This window comes from Pan troglodytes, chromosome 3 (genome assembly GCF_028858775.2).
Source record: "Pan troglodytes isolate AG18354 chromosome 3, NHGRI_mPanTro3-v2.0_pri, whole genome shotgun sequence".
NCBI classification, from domain to species: domain Eukaryota; kingdom Metazoa; phylum Chordata; class Mammalia; order Primates; family Hominidae; genus Pan; species Pan troglodytes.
Genome location: NC_072401.2, coordinates 68047627 through 68068076, shown reverse-complemented (window position 1 = coordinate 68068076; position 20450 = coordinate 68047627). Strand labels below are relative to the sequence as shown.

Genomic DNA, 20450 nt, shown 5'->3' with positions numbered 1-20450 from the left:
AATCTTTGTTGTAGGGCTGACTGCCATTAAATGCAGATGTGTGAAACAAAATCATCTAAACTCTTTTTGCCAAATGATTCTTGGCAAAGGTAATATTGTACATCTTCTTCTGCCATATTTAACATATTTTTTGAACCAAGGAAAGTAGAACTCATTTATTTGTTTGTTTGTTTATTTATTTATTTATTTTTGAGACAGAGTCTTGCTCTATCGCTCAGGCTGGAGTACAGTGGCACGATCTTGGCTCACTGCAACCTCCGCCTCCTGGGTTCCAGGGATTCTCCTGCCTTAGCCTCCCGAGTGGCTGTGATTACAGGCACACGCCACTATACACAGCTAATTTTTTATGTTTTTGGTAGAGACAGGGTTTCGCCATGCCTGGGCTGGTCTTGAATGCCTGACCTCAAGTGATCCACTAGCCTCAGCCTCCCAAAGTGCTGGGATTATAGGCATGAGCCTTGGCACCTGGCTAGAACTCTTCAGAAAGCTCTTTCTAATGAGTTTAGGATATTTTATATATATTATAACCTTATTATATATTATATATAAACAGTATATATATATATATACACACACCATATATTGTATAGTTATACAGTGGTAGATAGATAGGTAGATAGATAGATAGATAGCTAGATAGATCCATAATCAGCAGTTAAAAGGTGGTCCAAGAAGAATTTTGTATGGTGCATCCTTTACTATGTTCTTTAGAGGAATGCTGATAAGTTTAGTAGCAAGAACGATAACTACAATTATGCCAGGTTATCTGCTTAGTATATTTCACATATTAGTTCCTTTACTATTCACAATAATTCTATGACAGGGACTAGCAAACTTCTTCTGTAAAAGACCAGATAGTCAATATTTTAGGTTTTGCAGGCTACATGTGATCCCTATTGCTACCAGTGTTGGAAGTACTTCTGCTGCAGCTGCTCCTCCTCCTTTTTCTCTTTCTATAACTACTTCTGTATGTTTTTTTCTTCTAAACTTTTAAAAATAGAGGAAACATTCTTCTGTGACAGACCACACATACTCAGGCCATGGCCAGCTTTTGTCTGCAGACCATGGTTTGCTGACCCCTACTCTATGAAATATCTATCAATAACCCTATGTTATAGATAGGGATGCAGAACCCCCAAGAGGCTAACCGACTTGCCCAGCATGCCTCAGCTAAAGATAGTGTTTAGAACATCAGGCAACAATATGCTCTTTAAATACCAGCTTCTTCTTCACCAAGCTAAAGTACCCTATGTCTCAGAAGGGATTTGATTAACCATGCTAGTATTGTCTTTTTTGTCTCAGAGGCAGCAACTGTGAGATAGTGATGATACAGGCAATGATGATGACAATAGTTCAACATTTGGGTGCTTATTATGTGACAAGCACCCTGCTTCTTATATATGATTAAAAAAAATATCCTCACCACAATCCTATGAAAAGGGATTGTTTGCTTTTTATAGATGAAGAAACTGAAGCTGAGAGATCAATATATCCAGGCCACAGAGTTCATGGGTTATGTAATTGCAATTAGTACACAAGTCTTGCATCTCTAGAACCTGTCTTCAATGCCATGGCACAACACTGCCTTACCATTGAACCTCTTGTGTACTGGGACATGTGACTTTGATTAAAGTTAATTAAAGTTAGTGAAATGTACTTGGCTCAGCCTTGTAAGGGCTAGCAAAAAGAAACCTTCTTAACCATCTGTAACAATGAGCAAAGAAATGAAACAGAAACAGGAAAAATAATGTATGTATATATTGTATATATGGGATATATAGATACAGATATACAAACATAGCTATGAATATATACATATATAATATTTTAAAGATTCTCCAAGTAAATACAGTTAAGGCAGAACCTGAGTTATCATCACGAAATTCAGGAGGAATGACTGCTGTTTTGAAGCATTGAGTGCACTTTGAACACTGAGAAAACTTGGCACAATCCATTAGCTAATGATTTTCATGAGTCTATTGTAGAGGGTCCATTCTAGTCTGTACCATCTTATTTTAGGTCAATTGTTTCTTGATAAAAAGCAGAGTGGCATTTAGTTAAGGATACTATCAATGATGTTCCTAACCTCAGTGCAAGTGCTGTCTTAAAAAAGTTGATGTCTGGCAAGTTGTTTTGATAGGGAAGCTCTCCTAGAATTATTCTAGAAAATAACTGAAGATACTTGTTAGACATTTCTGGTCTTTTTCTAATAAGGAAGTTTATTTTAATGGGTTATCCTGAACAGGTAGCTTTAGACTAAATTCATTTAGAGCCTTCTCAGCATCAGAATCAATTACAGGCCACCAGGCATAATTCTAAAAAGATTATCATGAAAATGATCCCTTTTTGTGTGTAATATTGTCAGGATGATGTGATGACAATGTTCTAGAATTACAATTTAATTTTTTTCTTTAAAGGTACACTTTATAGCAGATAGGACAAATGGCTTTTTTGGAACTTCTTCAGCCAGTTTCAGTATTGATCTTTATACAAACAAGTCTGCTGTCTACACAGTTAACTGCAATTTTATCAGGTTGAAAAGATCATTAAGAAGGTCTACTAGCTGCATATTTTCCTAAGCACAGCATCTCCTCAAATGTTCAGTGGCAGGTGGTTCGGCACATTAGTATTCAGCATTGCTTTTCTGGTTTACACCTGTGGGTGAAAACGTCATGGCTCTTCTGTAAAGATAATCTACTTGAGAATATGCTTTTCTTAGAAATAATGTTAGTGATTGGTACTTGGTAAAGCCATCTTGATAAAGCCATCATGAAGGTGGAAGCAATGGATAATGGCTTTTGGTAGGTATATGTGATTTTTTTTCTTGAAATATTAATACAATTTCTAGGAACAATTCTTAGAATGTCAAGGCTATTTGAGCTCCAGCACCTGATGTAAAATGTTGATGATAAGAACCAATAATTTATATATGGCATGATGTGAAACAGGTTTTTAATTAAATTAAGAGTGGATTTAAACTCTATTGTTCAGCCTGTTTTTAAAAAATAGACTCCCACATTCATGTCAAGGAGGTAAAGTGTTCTGTAGTAGAATAAAGTGAAATAATCCACATTGCTTCTTTGAAACCATAGTTTCTTGTTACAAGTAGAACTTTGGACTGTGGCATTTTCAATCACTTAGCAATGAAATACAAAAAGAAAAAAAATGAAGGATATGTGAAGCCTCGTGGTATAAGGCATCAATTGCTCCTTCTATACCAAAAGAGGATATAATATCAAGTCCAGCGTTCCATAATATAAGTTGCTTACAACTTATATTTGTTAAGGGATTTGTTAAGGGTTTTCACTTATGCCTAATGTCCTGAAAGTATATTATCAAGACACAACAGTACCTCAAACATTTTGAATTTTGAAATAATTTTTCAGTAATGAATATGCTCCTTAATGCTTTAGTAATTTCATATTCTCTGCATATATGTAAAATATACATGAGTGTTTCTCTCTCACTAGCATGTGAAGTGATTTACCATGTTTATTTTTTATTTGCAGACATTTCTATATGAAATGTCCAAGTTGTCTCTCCTTTATCAACTAATAAGCACTTGAAGAGCACTGATAATGAATAATTTTGAAATGATCATATGCTAGCCCTCTGAATATTCTCATTCTCAAAGCAGAATATTAAGATGTGTCAGTTGAATTATATGGGGCTGAATTAGTTGAATTGAAACCATGTGAGTAAACTTTTGAATGGCCAAAGAAGAAGAGCTGATAAACTTATTAAAGGAAGAAAACACTTCTGCTTCCCAGACACATATGCACTTTTGCACACACAATATCAGTGAAGTTGCTTTTGTTTGAAAGTGAGAAAACCCAACTCAAATTCGCCAAAACTAAAATAAGGAATTTAATCTCTCTGGTAATTGGGCTTTCAAAGAGTGAGGCTTGCTTCAGACCTAAAAAGTTCATGTTCCGCTATAAAGGCTATGTCTCACACCATCACTGTAATTCTGCTTGCTTCTGTGATTGGCTCCTTTTTCAGATAATTTCTTCCAGATGTCAACAATATGACTACGGGCATCTACAAACCTGTATTTTTCATAGAACTCATATTCTTGTAGAAGTAGTGTTCCTTCTCTCTATGAGCACTGCTCATCGGTCATCAGGGAACAATCTGATTGTGCCTTCTGACATACTTATTAAAACCCTCTGAATGGCCAGACCTGGGTAATAGATTCACCTCTCTGATTTTAGAGGTACTGGAGAGAGTAAGCCCTTCCCCAAACAATTTAAACTAAGCAGGATTACTATTGAATGGTATATAGTATCTGGAAACAAGGGATGCATTAGGCATATAATTTTATGACACAATAAAAAAAAACTTCTAAATCTACTCTAGTAGAGGTGTTTTGTTTTCTATTAAGATGTCCTTGGTGTCATTTTTATTGCTGCTTTGCTTGTTTCCCCAAAATATGATTTTTAAAAGAAAAATCCTTTATGAATAAGAATTACCACCTCTAATCCCACATGAGGCAAGCTAATATATCTATCAGATACTGTTTCCTTGAAGGAAGAAAATGAGACTATAATATGCAGAATTTTCTCCTTTACATTTTTATTTCTATTCGCTAGTGGTATCAGTGAGAATCTTTAAAACATTCAAATTAAGCAAAAACTATGAAAACTCCCCAATGATAGTACATAGCCCAGTGAACATTTAAATGGAAAAAGTTTTTTTTTGTTTAAGCATAAAGTAAATTATCTGAAATTGATTGAGCTTGATTTTTCATACAGGAGTTATGTGAAAAAATTATTTGAGCCTTGGTTTATGGAAGAGTCAAAAGTATTGTTTGAAGTTAATATTGAAATTCTAAACTATGAATTTTTATATTCTGTTAAAGTCACCTCTTCCACTTTTCCCCATTTCAAGTGTTCTCCAGAATTTTAATGAGTATTAGTTGGTACATGTTGTTAGGTAAACAGGTCTGATTTAATACATAAATTTTCTGAATATTTAATCTTGGAGTCTGTGATATGAGAGAAAGCTCTATTCATCTATGACATAGAGCTCTATTTGTCTTTCACTGACATCTCTCTCACTCATTCACTCACTCTTTCTTTGCTTTAGTAAGAGCTACCTTGAAATATGATATTTTTTATATAATAAAGGAAACCAAAATGGAAATATAATAGGAACCAAATAATTCATTTATTCCTACATTAACTTGAAATAATGGAATGACCATTTTAGAAATATTAAGAAATCTGTTAAAGAAGAAAACATAAAACTATTAAATAATATGGCATAACTATGAAATGATATTTCTACTAAAGTCTAATACACAGTATCTTAAAATCAATCAAGCTCTATACTGTTACTTTATAAATATTTTCACTTCTATGACAATTTTTACTTTTTATAGACAACTATAATATAAATACCTAGTACCTCCAAATTATGCTAATAATGCTTCCTATTCTTTGAGTGTAAAGCTAAATTTTAACTTTTCCAAATTCCTTTGATTAATGCTGCAAACATAAAAGTAGGATAAATCTGTCAAAAATGAACAATTTGCACAAAGAATTCAAATTTCTCAGGTGACAGCATTTTAGCACACAGAGGGGAGTTGTCAAAATTTCACTATAGGCAGTTTTATTCTATACAATGATATATTTTAAATTATCTTGAAAAGAATTAGGTGGTAAAATTCACTGTCATCATCCTGGGAGAATATCCATATTTTTAAATTTCTCTATGTGCCAATCTGTTCTCTTTATACTTAGGTCATTCTGATCCCATTTTTGTAAGCCTTGCAATACCTTTGCAAGGAACTTCCTACATTCAGGTCTTTGGGGGCATATATTGATCTCAATCAGCTAACTAATATACTGTCAAGTCCTGCTGGGCCATCCTCCTGACAGATCCTCTCACAGATCACTTGGATTGATGAAACAGAAGAGGAGATTCTGAACTAATTATAAGGAAAATAAGAGTCCCCTTGTCTCTTTTCTTTATAAGAACAGTTAATTGGACACACAAGTGTTTATATATATTCTGCTAAAAACCTCCTCCTCTGATTCTTCATCAGTTTGCTTAACCATATCATTATAGGTGTAAAGAACTTCTTTGAACACTGGAACCATACTGGAGATATTAAAAATTTTTCACTCTTCTCTCAGCTAAGTTGAGCTACACTTAGTTTATTACGACTCTGGTATTGAAAGACCTCATTCTACTTCCCTTATAGATCTGCTTTCTTTAAGGTCTACTGACTCAAGAGCTGATATGAAGAATGCCTATTGGCCATTATTTGAGAGTAATACATGATAAATAGCTTTTACTTTGAGATCTATATTGCCACACTACATCATTGATAACACTTTTTCAGTCAAATTCAGGCTACTACATTTTGTATCTTAGAGCCTTCCTTGCGGGGAGAGGGTTGGGGAGAGGTGTTAGCATTTTGTTGCAATCCACCTATGAACTTTGTTTCCTGTGCCTTTTATGTATGTATGTATGTATGTATGTATGTATGTATGTATTTATTTATTTATTTATTTATTTATTTTTTTTTTGAGACGGAGTCTCATTCTGTCGCCCAGGCTGGAGTGCAGTGGGGCGATCTCGGCTCACTGCAGCCTCCACCTCCCGAATTCAAGCGATTCTCCTGCCTCAGCCTCCCCGGTAGCTGGGACTACAGGCGCATGCCACCATGCCCAGCTAATTTTTTGTATTTTTAGGAGAGACGAGGTTTCACTGTATTTCGATCTCCTGACCTCGTGATCCGCCTGCCTCGGTCTCCCAAAGTGCTGGGATTACAGGCATGAGCCACCGCGCCTGGCCTGTTTCTGTGCCTTTAACATGCTTTCTTATTCTGCTTTTTGAATTAGTGCTACTGAATGTTTTCTGATCTATCAGCAGGGAGGAAAAGAAAATTTACCACATTATGTTTTTCTTAGCCTGCCAAGATAGGATTTAAAGCAGAACTTTAAAAACATAAGCACAGCAGGCCAACTTCCTGGCTCTGTCCTCTAGGGAACAAACCTCTTTGTTGTGACTTCCCTGGTTTATAGTTTTACTCTTGTTGTTAGCTTCTGTGGTTCTAGAGGCAAATTTTCTCCTGCTAGTTCTCCTTTGAAATAATTCTAATATTATTTTTCCAGCACCGTAACCCTTTATCCTGAACACATAATTTCAATATTATCTTTGTACCAGCAACATTTTCAGTTCTGTTAAATAGATGGATAATAGAAATATGGTGCCAATTAATCCAAGTTTTTCATATTATAGTTTACTATAATGATACAATTGCCCCCTACCTAATAATTATATTATTTTGGAAAAATAAACTGAGAAAAGTACATTAGGAGAGTATGTTTAAATAGCTACTTTACATAGGGATATTGGGTTAAAATCACTGCTTGGTGAATTGTTATATCCTTCATTTGGTAGAGACCTTTTTAAGAACTCCATGAATGTTTTCTGCTAGAAAATGGGTAGACAGAGAGTTAACATCGTTATCAAATTTGCAACACTTCTCAATTAAACAGAATTAGTTGCACTATGAATTTGTTTTAACTTTTGAAATTTCCCCAGAATTTCAATGTTTCTCTTTTTTATGATTTGTAATGTAGCAATTTTAACATTTGCCTTACTTTCTTTTATGTCATTGATGTATGTCTTCACCAGAAATACATTGAGCTCTTATGATGTCTAAGAGATTCTGGTGGGTCCTAGGATGACAGAGTACACATATGAGCTGCAGGTGGTACTTCCAACCCTCGTGGAGTTTTACATCTGATTCATCCTAGTTAGTCATCACTGAATGTTTTCATTTAGGTTACTATTCCAATAAAGGCAGGTTAGAAAAGTGAAAGGATGTTTTGGTTTCATTGTCTTTAAAATTACAGCAAATGTTAAAATATTTTAGAAATTCTAGAATAATTAGTGGGTAGCCAAGGTGTGTGTGTGTATGTGTGTATTTATATTTATATATAAACAAAAGATACATAATGTATATAAATACAATATATAAATTATATTGCACATACTTGCTAATATAAATAGCAAGTATTTGTATGTAATACATATATTATAAACACATATTTGCTATTAGTATTTTTCTATTTAATATACAATTCTTGGAGCATACAAAATTATAAGTATTAAATACATTTTCATAACAGAATTTGAGTATAGAGCCAATTTCATCATTTTTGCTTCCTTGGAATTTGATATTTAGGCTGCATGTTGAAAGGGTTAAATAATTGGTATTTTCTTTTGTTGTAAAGTTTTGATAGGTGAATTGATTTGTAAGTAAAAATACAGATTCAAGAAATTCACAAATTATGCCCTTTATCTAACTTTTGGCATAAATAAAATGTCACAGAAAATGCCTCATCTTTTTCTTTTTTCAAAAGTACTATATAATATGATGAATCATATTTTCAAATATCACAAGAGAATTGGGAGTATAAATAGACAAATAATTTTGTCTTGCATAGTCACAATGTCTGCTTTGTGTTTGTTCCTCTACTAGTCTTTCCTGAGTCACCCCAAAGAGATTTTACTTCTCAGATATCAATATTATTTTTGTCTTTCTTATAAACAAGAAATAATAAAAATAAGCATTTTTAAACACCTACTGTGAGTCACACACATACTGATTGGGCTTCCTTTCCTTTAGCAAATGGATTTCTCAATTGAAATCAATAATTTTATATTTTTGATTATGAGTTTCAAGAGTTAAGAGTTCACCAGTTTATTTTCAGTACTTGGTATCAATCACATAGTAGACCCACATTACATATTGTCCAAATGAATAAATTAGTAATGAGGGAATTAATGAAAGGTCATTCACATTTTTTCTCTTTTGCTATTATTTGTGTTGAGGTGTTATTTTGCTCAATCTTTGCAAAAAATAATTGCTCTAATTTTTTTTAACTTTTTTTTTTTTTAGTTTTTTTGTAGTAATCCTTGCTACAATAGATATTTGAGACGTCATGGAATATATTTTTTAATGGTGCTTTCAAAATTAACATTTGTCATTTAACCACCAAGTCTATTTTTCACGGTTATGAAAGAAAGAAAGCCATTTGTATGGTTTTATTCCCCTGTGTATCTGTGAGTGCTTGAAATTTATCATATATATAAAGCATTTCTCACGCCAATGTAGTTTCAACACTGGGACCAAGTGATTCTGCAGGCTAAAAGATTTTCATCTCTTTCAGATTAGTTGATTTCTTCCTAACAGTTGCTGTATCAAATTTCACACTAAATTCATTTTCAAAATGTATTTTCTTAATTTTTAGGTATCATAAGGGTATAAAGAAGCCCCTATATTTTAGAGATGCATTCTTGAATAATTTACAGATGAAATTATATGTCCTGGATTTGCTTCAGAATATTCTGGGATGGGGAAAGCAGCATAGGAAGAAGGAGATGAAATAATATAGCCCCAAATTGATTGTTAAAGCTGAGTGATAAGCATGTACTTTTATTTTTTATTTTATTGGAACATCTCTGAAGTTTTAATTCTTTCTTAGTCATCTTTTTGGCATGTGGGTCCCTGTCACTTATCTGTCTCACTCCTGTGATCTGTAGGCATCCACTCAAAATGTTCCTCCTGCCCCCCATACACTGCCACAGTCTTTCACTGGACTACGACATGCTCTTCCCTCAGATCTCAGCTTTCTCCAGGTACTGATTGTCCATTACTTTACTTACCTCAGTTAGGTGCCGCTGCTGTGCTCTTCTCTCTCTCCTCTATCAAGGTACATATCAGACTTTCCTGTAATTGCTTAGTCCTGCACCTAGACTGAAATCTCTCAATAGAGGGACAGTGTTATCTTGTTCATATGGTATCCTTAATACCGACCACTGAGTGGGAGCGGATGCTGAATAAATACACAGACAAACACATAGTTACCTTGCTTCAAATTACTCCATATTTTCTGTGCAGCAAGTATTATCCGCTAAGGAGAGGCCCATCAGTAACCTTTGCACTTCCATCAATGACTTTATGTTTCGGATAAGTCAAGCATGTAGTTGTTTCTCTGCTACCTCATACTTCACTAAATTCACTGCAAATGTGTAGGATTACTAAGATGAAGGGGGGAAAAAAGAAACCAGAATAAAAGGATAGGTATCAAATTGACTTTACACAATTTTTGTTTGATGTTGACTTTCCATTGATGTTTACATCATCACCTGAGAGCCGACTTTATAAATGCCAGATGGTTATAGTCAGAGTGGAACCTGAAGACAAAAAAAATCAAGCTGTTATAATGCTAGGCATGTCCAATTTTGCATCAGCACAAACAACACATTGACCTATGGGTTTTTGTGTTTGTTTGTTTGTTTGTTTCAGCAGTAGAGATTATTTCCAACAAGAAGTCGGGCTTTTTTTTTTTTTTAAGGATCAGAGCTACTTTCATAGTATTTTAAAAACTTAGAAAAATTCCACATGGCATTTTTAAATGTAGTATGGTGTGGGTTCCCTCTTCCTCACATGGAGTTATTATTGTAGTAGAGCAGAGAGATATAACTTACTAACATCCAAAACGTTATAAAAGCAAAATGATAATATTATTAAAAACCTCAAGAGTAAAAATGTGGCATCCATTTTATTGTCTTTAAAGAGCAGAAATGTCACATCTCTAGAGTAATATAATCATGATCAACAGTTGAAAAATTTAAAGCAAACAACAACAACAAAAAGGCATAAAATCTGCCTGGAGGACCATCAGCTATTAAACTTGTTTGCAGCACTATATAGAAAATGGCAAAAAGTTGAGTTGAAAAATGGTATAACTGTAGAAATCAATGGGGATTTTATGGTAGTAAAATGTGGTTTTACTTAAAGAAGAAAGTTGTGTTTATTTTCCCAATTGCATATCTTCATGGTTTATTGATATCTTCTTTTATCCATTGGTCAGTGGTGACATTATTAATATTTCTACAAATATGCATAGAATTTGAAATAAATGGGTTAGGGGAAAACCATCTGATAGCAGCATATTTAGTTCTTTAAGTCTTACTTATTAAAATTAGGTTTGAGCCTTTACCTATGCATTTATCCTTTTAGAGTTTCTCATAACAGTCAGATATTACCTCTTGTCATCTCTTAAACTCTGTAAGTGCTGTTCATGAAAATTAAATTAGGCCTTCCTTGAGCACCCTATTTAAAATTGCTAGCTGCTCGTCACACTCCAGATACCCTTTAACCTAAGTTGCTCCCATTGACCTTAGCATCTTGCACATATGATATAATTCATGTATTTATTATGTTTACTGCTTGCTTTCTTCTCACTCTGCATAAGAATATGGACTCTCATTTATTATGGTGTTTTATGTATGCCAAACACCTAGAAAGGCACCTGTGCCTCATGAATTAATGAACAAAAGAATGAACTTCTAGTAATAATAACAGCTAAAAATTACTAAGTACTTTTCTGTGTACTAAGCACTGTTTTAATTACTACCTACGTATAAATTCATCTAATCTTCAGAATGCCCTTATGAGGTCAGTGTTGTTATAATCCTCATTAAACAAACGAGGAATTTAAGGCACATAGAAGTGAAGCAACTTGATAATTACTTAAATAGTTGGGTTATATGACTAATAAATGGCAAAATCTGGGTAGCAACACAGGCTGTCCTGCTTCTGAAGCCATGATCTTACCCATTAAACTAAACTGCCTCTAGTTTGTAAACCTAGCATTATGGGGGAAAATGTACATATTTTCATAAATAAATAGCTCTCAATATTTTTAATGTCTCAACACACATGAAGGATTATGCCCCACGTACCTTGAAAATAATGCCATTCTAAGAGAGGCTTGAGAGGTAAGAGGATGAGGATTATTGGCAGTTTTCTGCAGGCTAGCTGTAAAGCATCCGCTTTCTAACCGGCCTCTGAGATCACTGTTGACAACCACCACCTTGATTTGACTTTTGAAAAAGTCCCCAACTTCTCAAGATGTCAGTTTTCTCATCCTAAAATGTGGATTCTGGAATATAAGATATCAAATGTCTTTCTCTGTCCTAGTTCCATGGTTCTATAAAGTATTTCTATGCTCAGATGTACAGGGAAAGTATTGACAGTAGAAAGACAGAAGAGCCTTTTCCTGTACCAAATGCTGGTCAAGTCCTTTTTCTATTTGAACTTTAGTAGAAATTGCACAGGGTTTCTCAATAAAATAGAAATTAAATGAAAGTTGAAAAAGAGATTGAAGATAGAAAAATAAAGGCTTTTCCAGAATCCATAATGGCCTTTGGATTTTTGCTACAGCACTGGGCTTTATTGAGCAGACCCTTGAAATTTTTACTTCTCTGGCATACCTGACAGTGGAGAGTCCACGTTTTCATTTCAGAACAAAAGGGTTTTTTATGTGTTTTTCTGTTCATTAGATCATTTTTCTCCTTCTACCCGCTCAATGGGGACATAATTTCTGGCTCAAATTCTCTGCTTTATCTTTCTATACTCAGGGAGATTGTTCCTTTCCCAGATTTTACAGTCATCATAATATTAATCATTTCAAAATCTGGTCAATGCTGACTTAACCATACTATCACCTTAAAAACAAACAAACAAACAAACAAAAACCTCAAAATGTCCCCATGTCATTGGGACCTTTATATCCTTTTATCAAAAAGTAAGATAGTACAGCCTCTTCGGAAATCAGTCTGACAGTTTCTTAAAAGTTTACCCATAACATTACCATATGACACAGTAAATCCACTCATGGGAATATATCCAAGAAAAATGCACATAAAAATTTGTACATAGAGGCTCAAAGCAGCATTGTTCACAATAGTCAAGAAGTGGAAATGATTCTAAATGTTCATCAATTGATGTATGGATAAATTAAATGTAGTATGTCTATGCAATAAACTATTATTTAGGAAAAAGGAGTAAACTACTGCTTTGTGCTACAACAATGGATGAGGTTTTTTTAAATTATGTTGAGTAAAAGAAGCTGATCATAAAATATACAAACATATCTTTTATAATTTCATTTATAGGAAAAGTCCAGAATAGGCAAATCTACAGAAACAGAAGGTAGATGAGTGGCTGCCTAGAGCTGAGATGGCTTGGGAGGAAATGAGGAGCGACTACTAATGAACTTAGGATTTCTTTTGGTTTTGATGAAAATGTTCTAAAATTGGTTGTAGTGTTTGCATAACTGTGAATATATTAAAAACTATTGAATTGTTTACATTAAATGGGTGAGCTGTGGTATGTGAATTATGCTTAATTCAGATATATATACATATGGATGTAGTGTGTCTATATCTCCATATAAATGTGTCATTTTACCTAGAGTAAATGTAATCAAAACTAATTCGCAATCTACCCTGCCATTTCTCTATTGCCACTATTCTTTGGTATTAAAATGCACATATATTAACAAAGTACATAGTGATGGGGGTTGTATGAAAGGAGATTAGGTATGTTTGAGTGTTTTGTGGTTATTGTCTTAGGTGATGAAAGCTATGTTCCAGTATTATACAGAAAACCAATATTATTCTATATGCTAAGGTTATTTTGAACCAATATAAAGTAAATGATATATTTGTATTTACAATATTACGTGCGATATTACGATATTGTAGTTACGATATTTACAAGATCTACAAAGTTTCAAACCAATCTATATGTAATGACACAGGGCCTTAAAAATAGAAATGTCTTTGCAACCAATATGTTACATAGGTCAAGAGGTGATTTTATAATTAAGATTATCTGAAGTTCTCAATAAACTGTATTGAACATGGACTGCTAACAGTACACAATTGGTGTCTTATTCTTTTTATAATAATGTTTTTAGTATTCCACTGAAACATGGCCAGTGAATGTGCAATATTCTTAGTTACCATTATGAGGGACTCTGTATATTACAGTCTCTCCACTGTCTCTGCTGTTAGCTGGAAAAATGCTGGGAGCAAAGGCAGCTACTATCAACAGGGAGCCATATTAATTATTTGAAATGTGCCTCATAAGAGGAATCAGCAGAGTTTATTACAAGTCGAATATTACTTGAAATGGGAAGGTTACTCCAACTGTTATCATAATCTATGTATCATTAACTTTCCTTGTTTAGAAAAAGAGATTAACAACCCTGTAAATTGCTATAGTAAATGTGTGAAATATATAACTGCATATTCCCATTGTAGAAAGAAAGCAGTGGGTCCTCCACTCCCACTCAAACCTTCTGTATATAAAGTACCTTTAGAAATTGAACTGTGTAATTATGCTTTCTTGCCTCAAAATCCTAATTGCTTATTATTATCAGTATACAAACAATGGCTACTTTGAAAATTAGATAATTCTTTTATATTTAAGCTAACAATTTTTCAAATCAGCATCTTGGCCTTAAAATTCACTTTAATGCTTTCATCTCATAAAATAGAAAGTGTATTACAAATTTGTGTGTTAGCTAACAAAATGTTTTGCAAGGAAGACAGAATTAATCCATCTACTTCCCTTTTAAATTGTGGTTAGTTGTTTTTTTCATTAAATACAGTAGGAATACTTTTGTGTTCAAGTAGTGGAGGTGAATCTTAAAGGTAAAATATAAATTAATCATAATTGTAAAGTGATCTAAATAAACATTTCTCAAAGTGTTATTTGTACATTGGGTGCCAGTCTGCAGACTATTACTGATCTGCATTGAGGTAGGTACAGAAATTGAGAGAGTTTAGAAATATTTACAACAAGCTGGGCGCAGTGGCTCAAGTCTGTAATCCCAGCACTTTGGGAGGCCAAGGTGAGTGGATCACGAGGTCAGGAGTTCAAGACCAGCCTGGCCAACATGGTGAAACCCCATCTCTACTACAAATATAAAATATTAGCTGGGCGTGGTGGCACACATCTGTAATCCCAGCTACTCAAGAGGCTGAGGCAGGAGAATAGCTTGAACCTGGGAGGCGGAGGTTGCAGTGAGCTGAGATCACGCCACTGCACTGCAGCCTGGGCAATGAGCAAGATTCCATTTCAAAATAAATAAATAAATAAATAAATAAGAAAAATATTTACAGCAAATAAATATGCCACTTAATATTTATTTAATCTAACAACAAAAAATAAGGACTTTTGTTTTATATGTCTTTGCTTTGAGTTTTTTTTCTTATAACTCATTTTTATTGTGTTTTTAAAGTTATCACTCCATAACAAATTTGTAATTTCACAACAACAAAAAAAGAAGAAACATAACTCAGATTGTTGGAAAAGCACTGCTTTAATTTGGTGATGTTCGGATGACACATTGTTTTTATGTTTGGGCGGATATGTCTACACTCTTTAATTTAGGCTATTAATTCAGTTTGGAGTGAAATAGTGTTATATCATAAAAACAATTTAAAAAGGGAAAAGACATACGTATGATGTCTTCTTAACAATTTGTTTTGGGTCCACAGGGCAGGCACATCATGGACAAGTTTCATACATTTCTCCACCAATTCACCTTGACTCTGAGCTAGAAAGACCCTCTGTTAAAGGTGAGTTTTTCTTTATATAAAGAAAAAGTAACTCTGCTCATTCTTTGATGAAAGCAATGATGGTTGTACATATGTATTTTGTAATGCAGTGCCTGTTCAAGAAGCAGGGGTAAAATGAAGTATGTGAGTAATCTGGAGATAAAGCAAGTCTCATTTATAAACAAAAATGTGAAATATTTCTCTGAGAAATGTTTGTAAACTAAAATACAATGGCTTCAATAAATCAGTATTTATAGTGATTCAACTAGTGGAGGACTAGTTGAATACCAGTTTAGATTTAGAAATTACCAGATAACCGTTAACTTTTTTACTGGGACCTTCTTTTTCTACTATCCTTTTTTTTTTTTTTACATTAAGATGTCTTAATCTAAATCATATTGACAGATTTTTTTCCCCTGAAAAGTAATATTTTATTATTATTCTTAAGTCATTTTATATTAACATCATTTAGTTTTTAAAATATGTGTTAAAATTATGTATTTTTAAATTGGTGCCACCTGTTTCAGTTAAAGATTTTTGTAAATAGTCATACAAAATAAAAATTAAAGGTAACATTTACTGTCTCATAATCTAAATACAAATTTAATCCTCCTGCTTTTAAATAAATATTTATCAATGATTTTCAAAATGTTTCTTGTTCTCACAGCTGATATGTGGACATGCTTTTTAATTTTATAAATACCAAATATTCCAAGGTTAACTTTTTGGTTTTAAGTAATGCAGTATATTTTCTTACATTTTCAACAGTATTAATTACTTAATAAATTAAAACTCATGAGGTCTGACGTTTCTGAACATGTTTTCTGTATAGGCTATTTCCTCTCCTGGGAGTCTCTTATCCCTTCTTGCCTAATTGATAGGTTTCCACCAACGTTTCAAGGTCCTCCTCTATATTAGTTTCTCTATTAAGTTTTCCCTGACTGTGTGATAGGGTGGACCTATGTGCACGTGTCAGTTTTCCAAATGCCGCCTATGCTTGCCTCAGTTATTACACACCTAAGACACTGGATTTTATTTTGTGGCATACATGATCCTTTCCCTTATCTGTATGCTTTGTGAGGGCACAGAATGTCATACTTATTATTTTTCCCTGAGCCATCAGGTCTGTGCTTGGCACATAATGGAAACTCATACAATGATTTCTAAGGTACTGACAGTGAAGGTGACAGCCTAGATCCTGAAGGATGCATCTGTACTTTATTAGAGAAAAAGAGAGGAAAAATGATAAGCGAATCCCATGAAAGGGAAGAAAAATGAGATAAAACATAAATATGTGAAGGTATTTTTAAGGAATTGTGCTGGATGCACAGTAAAAGGGGAGCAGTTCTAGAGGAAAAGACTAGAGAGATGTAATGAGGCAGATTGTGATGGATTCTGTATCCCATACCAAGGAGTTTGTGTTTTATCCTGGATAAAAACATGAAATATTTTAAATTATTTTTCCCCAGGTCAGTTGGGTGTTACATCATAACATTATCAGTTCGAGATATGAGAAACATATTTCTGGTGTTAGTGTAGGTAATAAGCTGATTGGAGAAGAGATTGGCAGAAGGAGGCTTTTCAGCAGTTCAGATAAAAGATGATGGGGAAATTAGGTGTGTGTCCTGGCAATGTGAGGATCTGATAAGTTATTTTGAAGAGACATGACATTTCAATGAATAGATACAGGGAAAGGGGCAGAAATGCCTCTGAGGTTTCTATATTGATTAACTGCTTGGATGCTACTTGGTTTGAATGTTTGTATCCCTGCCAAAATTCATATTGAAACTTAATCATCAGTGCAACTGCATTAGTATTAAGAGGTGGACATTTAGGAGATGATTACGGCATAAGGCCACTGACCTAATGAATGGATTGATGACCTTATAAAAGGGCTGGAGGAAACTAGGTAGGTCCTTTTTGCTCTTAGGCCTTTTGCAATGTGAGGACACAGCAGGAGGTGCCATCTTGGAAACAGAGAGCAGCCCTCACCAGACACTGAATCTGCCAGCCCCTGACGATGGGCTTCTCAGCCTCCAGAACTGTGAGAAAATAAACTTCCATTCTTTATAAATTACCCCATCACAAGTATTTTGTTATAGCATCACAAACAGACTGAGATGGATGCTTATGACATAATTGTTCATCATGAGAAATAAATATGAATTATAAATCAATGCATTGCTTTAGACACATTAATTCATAGTAGAAGATTCCTACTAAACTTGAAAGATAGAGTCCTACTAATGTGAGTTGGTGACTTCGGTAGAATTCAGTTCCTCATACAAGATCCCAATATGATTTGAAAAAGAGTACTACTTTAGGGTCATGGATAAGACAGTATAGTGATCTACTCCAAAACTTAGTGACTTAAAACAAGAAATATTTATTATAGTTTTGAGAGTTAGCCAATGTCCACTGACTTAGCTGGGGCTGAATGTTTTATAGTTAACAGGCTGGTTAGTTTTGCAGAGGAGGGGACTCACTCACGTTTTTGAAAATTGCCCTGATGTCTCTAGGGTGATGGTCACATGTCTCTCTCTTTATTCAGCAGGTTACTGTCATGTTTGCTGATGTCCCATTAGCCAAAGCAAGTCACAAAGCAAATTCAATTTAAGAGAGCAGAAATAGATTATATCCCTTGATTGAGGAGCCACACTTCAAAGGACCATGAATATAAGAAGAAGAGGAATTAGAACAATTTATAAACTACCATAGGTAGTCATATAAAAAGTAAAATAAATGTAAAATCAAATGACAAAAAAACTGACTGATAAAGGGATTTGGAAGCCAATAAATGGCCAGGCAAGGGGCTCATCAGTTTGTAGTTCCAAGTGACCTGTTTGGAACAGCCGCTGTGGGGATGCCAGCTGCAGCAGGGGAGGCATGCCTGGGGCTTCATGCTCTGCTGAGCCGGCAGGGGCCAGGAACAGGCACCCCCTACCAAGTTAAAGGGACAGCTTCCTAGTAGCAGCTCTGGACCCAGCCATCCCTGAGCTCTCAGGGACCCAGGAAGCCACCACTGCCACTGCAGGCTCAGAAGTACCTGTTCCTGCTCCCTGACCTCTCCCTGCTCCTGGTGCCCACTCCAATTTTGGAGCAAAGTTGAAGCCAAGCGTGGGCATTGTTGCAACCTGACTGGGTGTGCATGTTCTTGGGGTTGTGCTGACATCCCAGCCCCACTCCACCACCTTGACACTCTCTGAAACTTTGAACACTGACAAGCTCAGGGATGGAAGCCCAGGTTTGGGGGGCTGAAGGTAGCTTGGCACAGGTCTGCAGACCCCCCCCCCCCCACCAAGGCATGAAAACCCTGGGCACCATGAATGGCATGTTGAAGGCAGGAGGCAGACAGGTTCCTGGGCTGAAAGGGCCGGGTGTCCGGTTTAAACCCCACTTTCAAGGCAGGGATGGCCTGAAGCCTGTGGGTTGGGCTGCCAGTTCTGGATGGAGTCTGTGGCCTGGATTGAGAACTTATGGTCCTTTTGTTCAAGCCCTCCCGTGGCTGCCCATGGACCAATTGGCATGCACTTCCACCCTTCTGAGCCCATAAAAACCCCAGACTCAGCCATACTTGAACAGACGTTGGGATGACCTGCCTGCAGAAGGGAGCCACCCACTGCCAGTCTCCTCTCCACTGAGAGCTGAACACTCATCAGGATGACCTGCCTGTGGAGAGAAGCTACCCACTTCAGGTCTCCTGAGAGCCATTCTGTCCCTCAATGAAGCTCCTGTCCACCTTACTCACTGTATTAGTTTGTTCTCACTCTGCCAATAAAGGCATACCTGAGACTGGGTAATTTATAAAAGAAAGGAGGTTTAATGGACTCACACTTCCACATGGCTGCGGAGGGCTCACAATCATGGTAGAAGGTGAAAGTCATATCTTATGTGGTGGCAGACAAGAGACAATGCAAGAGCCAAGCAAAAAGGGAAACTCCTTATAAAATCATCAGATCTCATGAGACTTTTTCACTACCATGAGAACAGTATGGGGGAAACTGCCCCCATGATTCAATTATTTCCCACCGGGTCCCTCCCACAACACATGAGAATTATGAGAGCTACAATGCAAGATGAGATTTGGGTAGAGACACAGCCAAACCATATCATCCCATCCCAGCCCCTCCCAAATCTCATGTGCTCACATTTCAAAACCAATCGTGCCTTTCCAACAGTTCCCCTAAAGTCTTAACTCATTTCAGCATTAACTAAAAAGTCCACAGTCCAAACTCTTATCTGAGACAAGGCAAGTCCCTTCTGCCTATGAGCCTGTAAAATCAAAAGCATATTAGTTACTTACTAGATATAATGGGGGTAGAGGCAGTAGATAAGTACAGCCATTCCAAATGGAAGAAATTGGCCAAAATGAAGGGGCTACAACCACCATGCAGGCCCAAAATTCAATCGGGCAGTCATTAAACCTTAAAGCTCCTTTGCCTCCATGTCTCACATCCACGTTACACTGATGCAAGAGGTGGGTTGTCATGGTCTTGGGCAGCTCCACCCCTGTGACTTTGCAGGGCACAGCCCTTTATGAGCTGGCATTGAGCGTCTGCAGCTTTTCCAGGTGCATGGTGCAAGCCATCAGTGGACCTACCATTCTGTGGTCTGGAGGACAACACTGTGGAGCTGTAACACAAACAGGGCTGAAGGAGGATGGTGCTAAAATATTCGTAAGAAATCTGGCCCCATGGTTCAGTCACCTACCACTAGGCCCCACCTCCAACATTAGGGATTACAATTTGACAGGAGATTTGGGCAAGGACACAGATCCCAACCATATCAACCAAAGTCCAACAGTCATTTCTGCTTGATATCTACCTCAAATTGTGCTCTCTTCCTTAAAATGGTTGTCCTGATAGATTCTACTTCTTATTCGATTTAGGAGGAATTATATAAATTCCTCTGCATGCACAGATCAGACTCTCCTAAATTGTTCTGTGATTAATTGTTCAATCCAATTGCAGTTATAATCACTAGCTCATGTGACCCTGCCCTGCAATTTT

At 35.7% G+C, this 20450-nt stretch overlaps 1 protein-coding gene and 1 long non-coding RNA gene across 51 annotated transcripts in view; one reads left to right on the top strand and one right to left on the bottom strand.

The window, feature by feature from the left end:
• Nucleotides 1-20450, top strand: part of ADGRL3 (adhesion G protein-coupled receptor L3) — an 861998-nt gene that overhangs the window by 594251 nt on the left and 247297 nt on the right. For 44 of the 50 annotated variants that reach the window (XM_054683087.1, XM_054683094.1, XM_054683080.1 and 41 more), the window contains one exon: nt 15382-15462. In XM_054683087.1, coding sequence (XP_054539062.1) covers nt 15382-15462 — 81 coding nt within the window. Of the gene's footprint in view, nt 1-15381; nt 15463-17371; nt 17486-20450 lie in introns of all 50 variants that reach the window. The other 6 variants (XM_054683067.1, XM_054683064.1, XM_063809608.1 and 3 more) reach the window with 1 other exon arrangement.
• On the bottom strand, nt 8928-19925 carry LOC107974310 (uncharacterized). Its single transcript, XR_001716964.4, has 4 exons — nt 19745-19925; nt 17932-18099; nt 11773-11972; nt 8928-10218 (listed from the first exon to the last, which is right to left on the bottom strand). It is a non-coding gene; the product is annotated as an uncharacterized LOC107974310 (long non-coding RNA).